General features: G+C 36.7%; 1 protein-coding gene across 2 annotated transcripts in view; it reads left to right on the forward strand.

Annotated features, from left to right (window-relative positions):
* Window positions 1-16,663, forward strand: part of SPoCk (secretory pathway calcium atpase) — a 328,667-nt gene that overhangs the window by 255,875 nt on the left and 56,129 nt on the right. For both annotated transcript variants that reach the window (XM_081745872.1, XM_081745871.1), the window contains exons 5-9: window positions 2,909-3,017; window positions 8,184-8,333; window positions 9,953-10,021; window positions 14,253-14,395; window positions 15,297-15,421. In XM_081745872.1, coding sequence (XP_081601998.1) covers window positions 2,909-3,017; window positions 8,184-8,333; window positions 9,953-10,021; window positions 14,253-14,395; window positions 15,297-15,421 — 596 coding nt within the window. The remainder of the gene's footprint in view (window positions 1-2,908; window positions 3,018-8,183; window positions 8,334-9,952; window positions 10,022-14,252; window positions 14,396-15,296; window positions 15,422-16,663) is intronic.

The following is a 16,663-nucleotide window of genomic DNA, read 5'->3' on the forward strand; positions in this document are numbered from 1 at the left end:
GCTTCCCAGATGTGTGGAGAAACTACGCTGCAACTTGCCTTATTTCGAACATGAGGAACCGTGTAGACTAAGTCACACACATGCTATCCAGAAATGCATATTTCAGCAATGTGAAATGTGCGCACAAGGAATTTCCTACAGGGCACATTTCCCAAACTGCTTCTAACAGAATTCTCAGATATGCTTTAACTTAAAAGTGGGTTCAAAGCAGGCAAAAGATTTGCCCCAACAACACGAAATACAGAATACGTCAACGGGAAGTCTGAAGAGTTAAGGAACGCCAGTACTTAATATAATTAGATGAAGATCACATTTTAACTAATCAAGGAACTCAAAGAATTATGAAGTCTATATTTTGATATGAGCTGGTGTCGTATCCTTCACGATTGGAGTTGAAAAAGGATGACTTCTTAATTGTTCAGATCATTCCGATCAGTACATTGTAATGCAAGATGGTTCGAAGTAATTTAAAGATGTAAAAAGACATTCTTTTCTGACTCTAGTCGCCGGGAGCAATAGATTAGTCCAGATCTCGACATGTTGATGGTACGTAATTATCTTAAGGCTCACAAATTACTTGTTATTGTGTTTCTGTTGTATAGAAAATTCATACGAAAGCACTGGATGAAGTGTCCTCTAACGCGAATTCAATCTGCTGTGGTAATTCATTTTGTAGCTGGAATACATTCAAGAGAAATAAGTCAGCTAAAAGTAGGATGCGCAGTGAAGTTATAATAACAAAGGTACGAATCGGGGAAAAACTTATCTTTAGCAGGACTATAATTACACCTAATATTCTCTACTTTCATCAGGATTCGAACCCGGGACATGCAATAAGATACGCGACTTTGCCATTTAGCTGTATGGAACATTAGTAGTATTAATAATTCAAATAAACACTACGTTAACAACCGAAATATCTTGTTTTCTTGATATGATTATAAACATTTGTCATACATTGACAGTGATATTTCATATCAAGTTAAAATATGCACATTTGCTCACCTTTATAAAAATGAATAAAATCATGTACACTCATGTTCAAAATGATGATCGCATATCTATAACGTCTTCTTGTAAGAATATAATTTGTTAATGATTTTGCAGGGCACTTCATAGGAAAATAATTATAAATACGAAAATTAGAATGAGTAAAACATAATGTTGCTAAATGGACAAGAAAGTTTTATTTTCGTTTTATTGTTCTTATTTACTGCTCTTTTGACATGAAATTTGCCACGTACATGTCTTTGCCGATTATACACATACTAACATTATAAGAAATACCGGGCAAATTCGTTATCAAATTATATTACTACAACAACATATTTATAGACATGCGACAATAATTTTGGACAGGGGGCCGCGGTGGCTCAGTGGTAGAGCGTTCACCTCTGGTGCTTGGGGTCCCGGGTTCAAACCCTGCTCCCGCCAAGTGAACTTTGTGGTGGACAAACACCGTGCGCGTGGGTTTTCTCGGGGTCCTCCCGTTTCCTCCCACTTTCTTCATTCCACCATTTCATTCATTTCTCATAATCACCGTCTCCTTTACCCTAACCGGCATAACCGTGGGACGTAAAACTCAAAGATTTCATTTCATTTTTTAATTTTGGACATGTGTGCCGTTCGTGTAATTTGATTCATACATACCAATATTTCTTCAAACTTTTATTGAACAGTATCTATTTACACACCCTTTATTTCTACATCTTTTCTTCTACCATACTATACTTCTGTGTGCAGGAACACCCACTGAAACTACACTACACTACAAATATTCACTACAAATATTAGACAAAAGCGGCTTCCATTTGTTTTTCATGCTAGCATCTAGTGTTGCCATATCTAGAATTTGTAAGAGCTTTCTACTTGTCTCTAGTTTATTACTAAACTGCTGATTTTTCTGTGGCAAATTATACATACAAATTCGATTGAAAAAAGTTTCGTATTATATAATCGCATCGTCTGTCTAGCCTACCTTTGTCCAAATTCAGTTTAGAGTCCTTTGTCCGGATGGAATATTGTTCGTATATCTGTTTCCACTAACGATTATGTCTTATACGTATAATTCGTATATTAACGTATACTTCAGGCGTTTCTAATTTGTTTTTTAAATTCTGAAGTCAGTATTTCTTTTCGTCATCTCTATGTATGGTTACAATTACATACTATCTTCTATACGCTTGAGTTTATTTTTCCAGCTGCATAGTTATTTTTGAATCCTGTTAGGAAGTTCACAAGAAATATTGGAGATTTCAATGCGACAGTGAATAAATATTTTTGTGCTATTTTCTGCATTTTAAACGGCGGGGGGGGGGGGGGGAGGCGGTGCCTCGGTGATAGAGCGTTCACCTCCGGTGCTTGGGGTCCATGGTTCGATCCCAGCTCGCGCCGTGTGGACTTTATGGTGGATAAACACCGTGCTCGTGTGTTTTCTCGGGGTTCTCCCGTTTCCTTCCACTTTCTTCATTCCACCATTTCACTCATTTCTCATTATCACCGTCTCCTTTAGCCTAACCGGCATAACCGTGAGACGTTAAAGATTTCATTTCATTTTTTGCATTTTAAACGAAAGTTCTTCCGTAAAGGGAACGTCATCTATCTTTATTTTGGTGGTGGTTTTAGAGTCCCCTCCCACCTTTTTTTTCCAAGTGATTGTTGTCTGTTGCTTATTTATTCTTTAATGTTACCTTATCTATCCATCACGATACTCCTTTAGTCAGGCATTTTATTTAATATATTTTTATAAGAGTACACCATTCGTTTAATAAGGGACTCTGTTTACCAAATTGAATCGTCACACGTTCATTTGTATAGCTCATATTTCCTGTATAATAATATTAAATTTTAGTTCGTAATTATTGTAAGATATGTACAATGAAAACAAATATTTATTGTTTATTTTCAGTCTACGAGAGGGTCAACTAGAAACATTCCTTGCCAGAAATTTGGTGCCAGGGGATATAGTGTATTTAAATGTCGGGGACAGAGTACCTGCTGATTTGAGGCTATTTGAGGTGAGTATTATTCTAGTAATTATATGTGGGTAATTTTAATATATATATATATATTTTTTTTTTTTTTTTCTAAAGCTGCTCATACCTTTGAACATATTCTCTCTCTCTGCCGTAAGGATATTATAAGTTAAACTCTGCTGAAAGGAGAGGCCTCAGTGGATCGTATTTCGTTTCCAATCGGAGTTTTCTCACAGCCAAGTAGGTAAAGTTCTCGTTCCTGTAGGAGTCCCAAGTTCGATTCGCGGTGGTATTTGTATTGCGTATCCAACGTTAAATTAGATTTATTAATTTATTTGTACGTATTTACTCCCTTTTCAGCAGCGAAGCTATACGAAGTGTATCCATAAAGTAAAGTTACAGTTCCTGTAGGCCGAACAAGTAATATTTTCGTGCTTAAGTTTGGTGTATAGGACGAGACTTAAAGTATTTTAAGAGGTTCTTAACGGATTCGTTAACGGTTCTTGTCATTAACGGATTGGACTAAGCCCTCGTTATAAGCGCTCTCTTTCTCTTTCGCCCTCTTTTTCTGCAAATATTGGCAAGCATTGAAAAATTACCGTTAAAATGTTTGGATTGTTTTTACAGTTAAAACACATCTTTTTGACCATGGTTTCGTAATTTTTAAAGTATTTTCGCACTTTGGATACAACATACAGGATGTCTCTTTCCAAGCAACAACACCATAAAATAAGTAATCAATGTGTTGCCACTGAGCAATATTGTCCGTAATACGGCCAATTATCATAAGAACTATTCTCAGTATTTAGCAGCAGCTTCGTTGAATTATCTTCCTACAGAGCAGAGCAAAAAAAAAAAAAAAAAAAAAAAAAAAAAAAAAAAAAAAAAAAACTTTCGCAGAACTTGGGAGATAAATCTTCCACAATACTAAATTTGACTGTCCGCTACCGACGAAGAAATATCTGACAAGTGATCCGCAAATTAATTACGTATATGAATATTGAATGAAAGCAGTAATTCCAGTTAAACTTCACTGAAGTTGTAATTCGTAGAGGTAACACAATAGAAAGCAATGTTACTTGAAGCAACCAAGCTAAATGAAGGATTAAACCGACTCGTAATATGCTAAATAGATAATAGATTTCGTTCGAAATCTAATTCCTCAGAAGGGTGATGGAACACTCTTATTGGTGCGATTAACCGAGGCCCATCTACCAATTACACCTACGGGTGAGGGGATTCCCATAGTTAGCAGTAGTCCACCTACATCTCCAATGTCGGCACCGGAGCGTTTGAAGACAAGCTCACACACCGCTTATGGTGGCAGGAGGCGTCCCAACAACGCAAGGTACCGAATCCCACGTTATGATCACAATCCGGCAGAGCACAACCAATGATCTGGGGCCCTCGTGGAAGCCAAGAACCGGCTAAAATCCCACCTTTCCTTCTTGAGATCACAACTGAGTTATTAAGTGCACTAACGTAATCAGTGGCCTCTTCTTCTTCGGCCATTGCATAGGCATTGTATAATCTGATAAGAAAAGAAGAAATTGCCAGCGAAGCATTTAATTGTACTCCAATTTAACATATTTCTAGGGAGATCCGATCTTTAACGTTTGAAACACTGTAGAAAATTTTTGGGAAAGGTATGAAACCTACCGCTTAAAATGGAATCTAGCGGGGAAGGGGGGGGGGGGCTCAGTAGTAGAGCGCTTACTTCTGGTACGTGGAGTCCCGAGTTCTACCATCCCCGACCAAATAAGTTTGTGGAAATCGTGTCTGTGGGTTTTCTTGAAGCACTCCCGTTTCCTCCCATCCACCACTTCTTGTATTATCATTAATTTGCCTTAATCATCCGTCTCCCTTAGCCTAAATGGCGTAATCGCGGACGTTAAAAGATTTCATTTTTTAAAAAAGCGGAATCTAAACCATTATAATGCGATCGATGCTCTGCCACTAGAAATCGAACCCAGAATCTTGTGCACTAAAGGCATGCACGCTAGCCAGTAAACGAGAAAGAAGTTTATTCTGTTCTTCTTCAAATAAAGGAAGGAAACAGTTGTTGTATTTATGTCGATAGGTTTCGGTGACAAAAATAGTGCTACAAAGGCATGTGACATTACAAATTCTGATAATGTAGTTCTAGTACTATTTGCGGGTACAATTCTTGATTTTTAAAAAAAAATCATTTTATATGAATATTTCATTGGCTTCGTGTATATATTCAACTAAAAACAATGAAAAGCACGCGTTTCCTGAAGAAAGAAAAAAAAAACCTATGGAATATTTAAACCGTTCATTTGTCAATTATAATTCTGCCACATATAGAATTATACATTTCTATTCTGCTTGCAGTGATTAGATTTCCATTTCATCTTTAATATATTAAGATCGCGCGAGATGAAACTCAAAACGTTTATCGTTATCTCTTATTATTGTATACAGTCAAAACTTTGCAGAATGTTTCCTGTTTCATCTCAAAATTTTCGTTCGGATGAAAGAGGCCACCTTTTCAAAGTCAATTAAAATGTGATCGAGAGATAGGTGCATTGCAAAATAGAATAATTCCGTTTATGATCAGTATGCGTTATATGAAGTCATACTGCCAGGAGGTTGTGGATGATGTCAGTATTGGACAAAATTTAAGTTGAATTAACCATCTGAAAGTTCAATTGTTAGTAACAATTAACTGAAATGAGTAATTGTTAATTGCAGCTGGTCATTAATCTGAGAATCAATTGCAGTGAATCAATCAATTGAAGGTAATTGCTAAGGAAAGCAATTGCTAAGTCGTTCAATTCCAATTGAATGTAGTTTGCAATTAATTGAATTGCTATTGACTTAAACAGCAGTTAGTTCAAGTTGATTGATGCATTGCAGTTGATTTTCATTGATTAATGGCCAACACTGTAATAGTGTATATATCGTACAGCTGTTTTCATGAAACAGGGTGTCTACCAGTCATGAAAGTCACGAAAAAGTCACGAAATCAGAAAATGGTCATGAAAGTTACGAAATTTAGCTTTTGGGTCAGGATTTTTTTTTTTTTTAACTGTTGAAATCTAAGTGCAGGTTGGAAAATTTTGTTCTATAAAAAGTCAAAGTTCAGCACCAAAAATGTCTGTAGTCGGCTTTAGACAGTACCAAATCGCAAGGAAAGTACGTTTCTATCGCATGGATGAAAATTCGGCCTAATTCGCACCCAAATTCGCTCTTGAAAATATTAGGAAATTTTATGATTTGGTTAAAAAAAAAAAAAAAAAAGTCATGAAATTTCATTTTGGAATTTTAGTAGACACCCTGTATAACATACAAGAACACTCTACCTCTAAAAGAAAAAGGTACGGAAGAGAAGTTTTGGCAGTCATGCTGTGTTGTAAACCATGTGCATGTCAGACAGACTCCACGAGGGAGAGTGGAACCGTCAACATAATATAATAGTATGCGACGTTCGCTCTTTCGGGCTTTCTTCCCACAGGAGGCGGGGGAGGGTTATTATCCACCACTGCATATCCTTATTTCAAATCTGAAGATTGAGTAACGGCAAGTGAACAACGCAGTATAAACACAACTTCTTATCTATACCTTTAGGGTTAATTACTGACTTCAGTTCCAATCAGTGTTAACAGTTAACATGTTTCAATTGATCCATTGCAGTTAACAGTTAGTTTTAATTCTCTGCTGATCAATTAAAATTAACTTAATTTTAATTGTAAATTTTAGGATTGAATTCAATTGCAATTTATATTAATTGGTAACTTCGAATGGAAATCAGTTGCAATTTAATTCATGAATTGATTGGTTCATTGCAATTGATTGTAATTGATTAGTACTGCTCAACACTGTGTGACGTGTGATGTTTTAAAAACGCAGTTTTGTTATTTTCAGTTAATTTTGAAACGTTGATAGCTCTTATCGCATACTGCAATCCTTTTGGAGGATTCACAATAAGTGATGATCACGAATTTAAAATTTTCAGCTTTTAGTTTTGAAACATATCTTTTTCTTGGATAATTGAGGCGTCTACGTAAAAAGGGCACATAGGAGAAAACTATGTTTCGAGTTAACGCAAAAAGAAAGTGGAAATACTGTTTGCTGTCAACAGCTGATTGGTTACCGGTACTGAATTGGCAACAAACCACATAGAAGATACATCCTTTGCAAAACGTAATTTCCCGATAACCCTGTATTGCACTTGTATATTAATGTGCAGTACGTTTATGTGCCCTTTTTACGCAGAATACTTTGTAGTACAGAACGGGAAATTGAAAGCTATATTAAAGTGTCAGAAACTATCCAAAAAGAAACTGTTCAGAAAAGGCTCCCGGTCATGTAAAAGGTCAGCGTTCATAACAACTTTAAAAGGTGATGGAATTTCCCTTCACAACATTATTGCAGTAGAAAAAGCATTGAATTAACAATCATCTCCTTTTGTAAAAATTTCTTTCTGATTAGATCAAAGTATCGGTCGCACTGGGAGAAACTATGCCCTCTGACCGGAGAAGGTTGAAGCATATCCTTTTTATAAACTCTTGCTAACCAAAGAGTAAACTTAATCATCAGAAAATTTCTGTTTTGTCCACCTGTGGCATCAGAGAGCATATGACATCATCGACTTTAAACAGGTGTATTAGCCTCATTTTTTGAGGTATTGACATGAAACTAACACCGCTGAACCTTTAGACACAGGAGAACAAGAATATGCAATCTGCATAAAAAGGACGCATAAGCTTATGTGCTCTTGTTACGTAGACTGCCTCAGTTGTCTTGTAAACTATTAGCTGTAAGTACATGTCGCTGCCGTGTCTAATTCGCAATCTGGATAAAAGAAGAAGTCCATTGCCCGGGTGTTATTTTCTGTTATGGAAGGTGGCACACCGAACATATTACGAGGGTTACATACAGGTAAGATGTTCTTAGAAACTGCGAGAAAACTGCATACATTTTCGCATACACCCCTCCCCCCTTCCAAGCCGGAAATCGGAAACACTGCTTCGTAAATATTTAGATGTGATTAACATTTATTTGTGTACAAAATTTAATGACTAGTGAATCCCTTTCTATGCGAAAAGCTGATGACATTTACACACACATTATTTTGTTAGTATTCAAGATTAGCTTCATAGGGTAAATGAAATATCAAAATATATTGAGACATTTTGTTTTTATATTAGTGTTGACTGACCATTTGTTTAATTTGTTTTGTAGGCTGTAGACTTAGCTATAGATGAAAGTAGCTTCACCGGTGAAACAGAGCCTGCGACAAAAATCACAACGCCAGTATTAAAAAGTAATGGGCATACTTCAAAAATAAATATAGCATTTATGGGGACATTAGTTCGATGTGGAAATGGTAAGGTAAGTAGATCACTCAAGGACCAAAAGTATTATGAAGTCTATATGGCTGGTTGTAAAGGATTTTTGTATTTTGGTACATGGTATTTGTCATAATGATAGGATGCTTAGAAATGTTTGAATATGAAAACTCTTAGATAATAATGTTAATAGCCCTTTCGGGATTTTATGGTACGATTTGTACCATACGGGTGTTTCATGGTACATTGCGTTATAACTCTTCTAATTGAGCTTTTTCGTCCTGTTTCACACCTTCCTGCGTCGACATACGAGGTGGTGACGTCATAATTTTAAAATATATATTTTCTTTTAAGCCTATGTTCATTATTTTTTGGCGGGCTTATTTTTGCACGTAGAAGATTGAAATTTTGCACAAACATTCAGTCCACCGAGTAGTATTTACCAGATTTTTTTCAGATTTCTGCGTTAAAACAGGGGGGTCCAGAGGGTCAAAAAGTTGAAAAAAGGGATATTTTTACCAAAAAATCCCTTTCTTTGGGATATTCCCGCCTTAGATACATGATGGAGACATGTGAATGTTACCGCGTGAAAGGCAGTTCTATTCTGAAGAGAATGATTGGTGGATTATAGTCCTAGGGTAAATAAAGATGTCTCAGGAAATTTTTTACCTGAGATTATGGTCTTTCGCGGCAATTTGGGGCATTGTGGGGATTCTTGATAAAATTTCTCCCGCCCTTACTATTCAAGATAGAAACTTGAAATTTGGCACACACATTCAGACTACCAAGTACTATTTATCTTTTTTTTTTTTTTATCTCTACGTTCACACAGGGCCGGTCCAGAAGGGCCCAAAGTGTGAAATTTTTTTTTTCCCGAAATGTTTCCTTTGACATCACTTTTCCCTGTCCTGGTATATGGTATGGACATGCAAGTGGTACCATTTGAAAGCCTGCTCCATTCTGAAGAGAATGAGGTATGAACCATGATCCTAGAATAAATAGTGACGATGCAGTAGCTGCTTGACTGAAAGTCTAAAAAATACCCCAAAAACCGAAAATCCCGAGAGGATTAGGCAGAATTATTAGGTTGATGCGAATGAAGTATCAGTTGCACAAAATAGTGACGAGAATTAGGAATGAAGAGTTCCTCATGCCCGTTTATATATATATGTGTGTGTGTGTGTGAAATAGCTTCCTCATATTAAAATTTAATAATTTTTTGGGCATAAAACTTTTCTGAAAGAGAAATAATTTCTTGGGTCTTTTCTTGTACTACGGCCGACCCCATATTGACCAGAGAAAGACCAACCAAGCCGAGGTAGAGGGAGGCAGGAGAGGATGCAGAGAGAAAAGCCAGAGTCTCTCACAATCAGTTACAACATTGGAGGCGTCACATGCTCCAGTGAATATGCCGTACAAGGCTTTGTTGCATTGCTTACAATATTGAACGTCGACTCAGATGTCCTGTTCTCTGGTCAGTATACGGCCGCCCTAAAATATATTTGGTGCTTTTAACTGAATTACCTTAATATATGGATTTTTTAAAATACCGTTTTCTCAATATTAATTGAGAAGTAGCTTCTTTTCTAACTAGATTCCTGAATTCATTTAATATAATAAAACATAGTTACTTCATTTCCTGAAGGTTGTATTTTCTTACAGGGTATCGTTATCAACACAGGCGAAAAGTCTGAGTTCGGAGAAGTCTTCAAGATGATGCAGGCTGAAGAGGTGAGATAAATATTGATATTGAAATGAAAATAGTAATGCTAAGGTTTATATTGCGAAGTAATTCTTTGCGTAAATACTTCTTTGCTTAATTGATGCAAGACTCTGAAAGCAGCTGGGGTAGTAGATTTTGGTGTATGTCCTTGTATAATAGTGAGAGGTATTATGAATGACGCGACGTAGTGTTAATGTGTTGCTTAATCTCTCATCGGATTTGTGTCCAAAGTGTTGTACTCCCAACAAGATTTGAAACTTCGAACACGCGCACAGAAAGCAAGATACTGCAGGAAAAATTACTTACGAACCTAGTAAACACTTTTATTTTATAAATAACTGTACGGTTGCGACGGATAGCCTCAATCATCATCAACGCTCTGGAGGGAATTTCTGTTCTAATCACATCACTGCTTCCACCTTTCAGTTACATGCACTTTAAGTTCTGTTGCTACTGTGTGTTTGCAGAACAGATTTTTCTAAGATGATTGGTATATTAGTATTATCGAATTAATTATTTGTTATATAAAATTACAAATGTATTCAAGGAAGCACCCTTTTAGTCTCTTTCGGATTAACATAACAGTTGGAGAGTTTGATGTTAGTGATCAGTTTTATTTCAAAAATACATATATTTTTTTTTTTTTTTATCCTGGACTTAATTTTTCATTGTTTTCACACGTGTAAGTTAAATTCTTTTGTGCGGGAACATTAGCTGAGAAACGTTGGTTTATATTACAAAATGCGATGTGATTGCAGTGGGATACCATCGATAATGACAGAAGGTATCTGTCACACCTGTACGATTTATAAACTATAAATGCTTACTAGGTGTGTTTTGCATTATTATTGATTTATGATCCATTGATATCCTTAAGCAACATTGAAGTGATTCCGTAAATAGTATTCAGAGAGGATCTAGGCTTCTTTTCCGATGCAGAAACTAATGAGTGCGGGAGATATCTTTTGATAGGGTCATGGCTGATTTTTTTCCCCGCCCGCATATGTCATTGGTTGGAAGTAATTATGAGTTAGTGAACGCCTATTGAATTTTCGGCGTAATATTGCGTCTATTGTGTCGAAAACTTAGTGATACCTAAGTGGGAAGGATACGAAAGATGTGTCAGCTGTCGAAGTGAAAAACTTGACCGTAAGGGCAGGAAAACAGAGCAATTGTTTAACAAAGTCAATCGTACTGACTGTTCTTTTTGACTCTCACGTCGCTGATCACGAGTACAAGATCAAAACATAGCAAAGAGCATTCACGTGCTACCTGAAAGTTCTTCCATTCCTTTGTGATTTTGTGTGGTAGCATCTAATAAGCCTTGACAGTATCCTTTGCGTAATAGAAAATATTTCATCTTTAATTATTGTTAATTCTAATTTTGAAACCTTACAGTAGTAGTTATTATTATAAAATTATTCAATATTGGTAGTCCCTAATATATATACAAAGACTGTTCCCTGTATATGCGACCAAATTGTACTTAACCAAATGTACTAAAATCCATGGCGTCAGGTGTAGCAGTGCTCAATGTGTCTCCTCTGGTTCCGAACAGTGGCCAGGCAACGTAATTTCCATTGTAGAAAGCTCTGTTGGAAAACTACAAGGAGGATCATCATAATCATTTTTTATTATACTTCCAGAGTTCATTCACAGTTGACACAGCTCTTTCCCAGAGTCCTTATAAGCAATTCAATCCAAAAAGTCCATTAGACTTGCGGCTGGAGACTTTACAGTTACCTCATTGAAAGGTATGACTTGTATTCCAGTAGCCTCTGTAATATCCTGGTAGAATGCAAGGAACGATCTTGATGTACGATGGGGATTCTGAAAGTAAGTTTCCCCAGGCGACTGTGGACAAAGGTGGGGATGCAAGACCAAAAATAGCATGTTACATTAAAAATGGGACGTACCTTTATTTTTCCACATGAGTACCATACATTGAACCATTTATCATACCGGTCTATAAGCTTAAAAAACCCTTCCGGGAAAAATTCAAAGCTTTGCATACGGAAGAAGCGTGAAACAGCTTCTGTGACCAGCATTGCTTCCAAAGCGCCTGCTGCTTCAAAGCCGAAAACAGATGGAAATCAGTGGGTGCCAGATCAGGACTGTGTGGCGGATGGACAAGTCGCTTCCACCCAAGAGCTGCAGTATGGTTTTACGTTAACGTCATTGAGTGTGGTCGCGCATTGTCGTCCAACAACAGAACACCACCGACTTCCACGAGGCGGTTATGAATTTCTGCTCCCGATACGCTACGTGCCCATTCAAAGCAGACAACCATTCGCACTTTGTCCTTTGACCACATCAAAACGCCTTCTCTCCATAACTACCAGACTGACTGAGAGACTGGTCTCTACTTTGCGCAGGCGCTGCTTCTGCACCATCTGCAGGATCACGGGGGAATGATATCCACTTGTGTCTGGTTGTGTTGCGCGTGCAACAATTGTCTTGTTTCCCCCATTGTTGTACGCCTTCCTGGGGAAAACGAGGGGAAACCTATTTTTGGACTCCCCCTCGTATAATGAAACTTTTGTCTTGTTGGATGCGGACTATGTTAAACTTGTTTCTCTACATCTCTGGTGCTCCTGCTCGTAAATCTGCCTAAGGACCTCGTGGTAGTACTCCGAGTTGATTTTACAGTTCTCTTTCACCCTACGAATTTTCAGTTTGATAGTAAGCTGCAATCGCCATGAACTATTACATTTACTAGAAAAGAAAAATATATAAATTACGATTATACTATTGATGGGGTAAAGTTTTGTAGGCCGGAAACTATTGAAGACCTTGGTGTCACATTTGACCCAAAACTGACTTTCGGAAATTACACAGAAACTATTTCAAACAATGCGTATAAGAATTTTGGTTTTGTTTATCGTGTAAGTAAAGACTTCAGTAGCCACACGACAATGTTGAAATTATATTATTCCTATATAAGACCTCAACTGGAATACGCTTCTGTTATTTGGACTCCTCATAATGCAAAATATACACAAATGATTGAAAGAGTACAGTGCAAGTTTTTGAAACTATTAATGTATAAGAAAACTGGATTGTACCCCACATATATATAATACCAAGAACTAGCAAACAATTTCAATATACTGACATTAGAGCAACGTAGATTTGTTAATGATTTAGTTTTTCTGTATAAAATATTAAACAATAAAATCGATCGCATAGAACTAACTTCTAATATATTTCTGCAAGTTCCAACGTCTAAAACGAGGTTGAAAAATAGTAGTATACTGTACTGTAAATAAGCACGTTACTGACATCCTATATAAATCCCCTTTATGGAGAATGAGCTCTTACTACAACAATATTGAAGAAAAATGTGAAGTGATAGATGTTTTCAATATGTCTGAAACAGTGTTTAGGAATACAATTTGTAATATGATGAGCTGAGTTAGCTAGTGAAACAAAAATTTCTGCATTTTTTCTGTAAATCAATAATGTTTATGATATATATGTAAACAAACACTGTAAATGGGCAGAATGCCTGTTGTGTTGTTACAATAAATAAACTCTTTCGGTAAAACCTATTTGCATGCTTGAACCCATTTTGTAAAGCACTACGCGCCTTTGTCTCTGTGCATGATGGTTCTTGGTTTGCTGCAGTCGGAATGGTACACCCACGGCTCTCCAATATAAGGACGTACTGCCACGTTTGGTTTGGCAGATGCCACATTCTTGATTCGTAATTAGAGCCAAGCTAATGTCACTACCCTTGCTCTTACACTGCAAACGCTAAACTTCACGTTCAAGAAGGGGTACAACATAAGCTTTCTAAAAGCGACTGAGTTTCGGCGGCATTTTCAGTCGTGACAAAAGACAAACTTTTGGTAAACTCCTTCCAAAAGCGATTTCTCCTTCCGAAAGCGATTCAGTTTGGGCTTCTTGCAGAGTCTTTATGTCGGTTTGGGAGATGGGTGACGTTCAGAGAACAGCTTTGTCTTATTTCCGTTTCGTCATCTCAGGAGGCTCAACGGAGGTTGAAGAAAGAGACACTTGTATGAAAGGACGGCATTAGCAAAATCAAGATACATTACAATATATATATATAATATGTTTCCAAAGATTTTCCTGTTTTCTTCGTCAGTTCCATCAACGTTTTTATCATCATTCCGTTGTTGTTAGTCTTCTTTAGTCGTAGGATGCTTAAGTAAGGATCTAACTTATAATTTTGTGTGTTTCAAACATTACCATTAAAGTTGGCATCTTTTGTTCCAGGCTCCAAAGACTCCGTTGCAGAAAAGTATGAATATTCTTGGAAAGCAGCTTTCCTTCTACTCGTTCTGTATTATTGGAGTCATTATGTTGATTGGCTGGTTGCAGGGTACAGCAATTCTTGCTATGTTCAATATAGGAGTAAGGTAAGTTCTCAATTTCAGTATTTATTTTATTTTTATTTTTTTATTTCTTAAATTTTTTTCAGCGCTTACTGAAGTTCATAACCTGTGTGGAACTTATACTAAAACTAGGAAAATACCGAGACCCTTTGAAAAAGTGTATACACAATACAGGATGAAGTATGGTATTTCCAGAGCAGATGTCGGCACTTACATGACTGTAACATGTAACAATGTAACGTATAATAGTGAAGAAAGGGGAAGATAGGGTAGATAATAGAGAGACAGCTTATATCAAAGAAGTTTTTTAAAAAAAATCTCTAGATTTCGTGTTTATTTTATGCTTGCCGGCTTAAATTTTAGAACTTCGTATTAGAATTAAAGAAAATAATTGCATTTTAGAACCAATTAAAAAGAACGTGAAATCATGAAAAGTATTCAACGCATGAATAAGTAAGTTTTGATATGAGTAGTCTGTTTGTAAAACGAGCTCATTGCATTGTCTATTACAGGTCATTTTCGCATGTATTCGCGTGACCGATAAGAAAAATCTTTTAGCACATCGCTTTTTAGTTTTTAAAGATCTATCGAACGAGATGTCACTCGTCCCATGTTTCCATTTAAAATTTTAAAGTTGAACCTCGGGCCCCCGTGAAGAGCGGCCCTGGGGGGCACCGCGTCATCACAATTCGATTTGCCCCATGGTATTTCCTACTTGAGTTTTTGTTCAGTTCATTTGTGTTCAACCGTATTCGAGATATTTCCGTGGAAAGATTAAAATAGGCCACTATATATACTGGTAAAGAGAGAGCTTTTGGTTTGTATTTTGTTATTTTGTATTTTAAAAACATCTTACTACTATGTGTGTACATGTGTAAGAGTAAATAACTAATTCGTTAATTAAGGTGTATTATTCTATTTGTAGTCTTGCCGTAGCTGCAATTCCAGAAGGCCTACCTATTGTTGTTACTGTTACGTTAGCGTTAGGTGTAATGAGAATGGCGAAGAGAAACGCGATTGTCAAGAAGTTACCAACTGTTGAAACGTTAGGTAAGTACATGTTCTGTTACTCTAATCTGACATCTTACATTTCTTCTAGCTTTTGTGTAGTTGGAAATGTCGTATTCAGGGCTGTTATAAGTGACATTACTTTTTCTGCTATATTTTGAAGTAGAAGCGATTACCACCCCCGGATGGGATTATTTCTACCCTGAAATGTACCAGAAGAATATTGTAACCTGAAAGAGAGAAACAAAAGAGATCTCTGTATTCTTCAGTTGCGTTTCAAATGTACGCTTGAATGTTTGATAGGTAATGTAAGCCACTAGAAGAGTTGAGTTGTCAATGTTTAAGGAAGCAAAATTTTAGGATAACATTGCTGCCTCGGAAAGTACAAAAATTTCTTCAGTAATCTCTTAGATTCTGCAGATGTCCATCAATTCTCGGGTGTGATACTTCAATAAATTCGGATTACAGAAAGGAAACTGTGTCTTGATTCTTTTGATAAATGCACCTACATGTAAGGTTGATTAATGAGCTCCTTCGTGGCTAAGCGGTTAGCGTAGGCACCTTTGGCGTGGGAGACCCGGGTTAGATTCCCGGCGGGAGCTCATATGGTTCGGAGTACACGTTAATCAGTAGGTCCCATCTCATATAGCTTCGCTGCTGAAAAGGACGTTAAACTCAAAATCAACTCAACTAATTTGATTAATTAAAAGCCACTTTGAAAATGGAACGTCGTTCTGTTCATTGGCAATAAGTTGCAGTCTGTTTTCTATATACAGGGTGGCCCAAAGGTAGGTATACACCCCTGTATTGATCAAGTATAACATTTTAGTTTATGGGTTTATTTGCTTCGACTGTTCCGGGCTTAAATTATAAGTAAAAAAGCATTAAGAACAAATAATAAAGAAACGAGGTCTACCTGCTTGATAACAATAAGGAATGATATAAAATACAGTGAGCTGATCAGTACGGGACTGTATACCTACTTTTGGGCCATCCTGTACATATTTTCCATATTTGGGATCATAAGACTTGTATGAGAGTAGTAAGAAATTGGGGATGCACTAATGAAAATATTTGATTGAATTAAATGAACAAATTGAAGTTTATACTCTTCTTACACGGATTTATTTCCTTCTTCATGACAAATAAGTCTAATCGCGTATGTTAAATGTCCCGATGGCAGAACTTTCTTTGTTTTTCTGCGATGAGCTTTTGTAAGTCAAAAATTTTCTGCAGAAGAAACACTTGTGATTGTTAAAAGTACATTTTACGCGACGTAAAAAA

The sequence above is a fragment of the Thermobia domestica genome, chromosome 18 (genome assembly GCF_964235325.1).
Source record: "Thermobia domestica chromosome 18, izTheDome1.hap1.1, whole genome shotgun sequence".
Lineage (NCBI taxonomy): Eukaryota > Metazoa > Arthropoda > Insecta > Zygentoma > Lepismatidae > Thermobia > Thermobia domestica.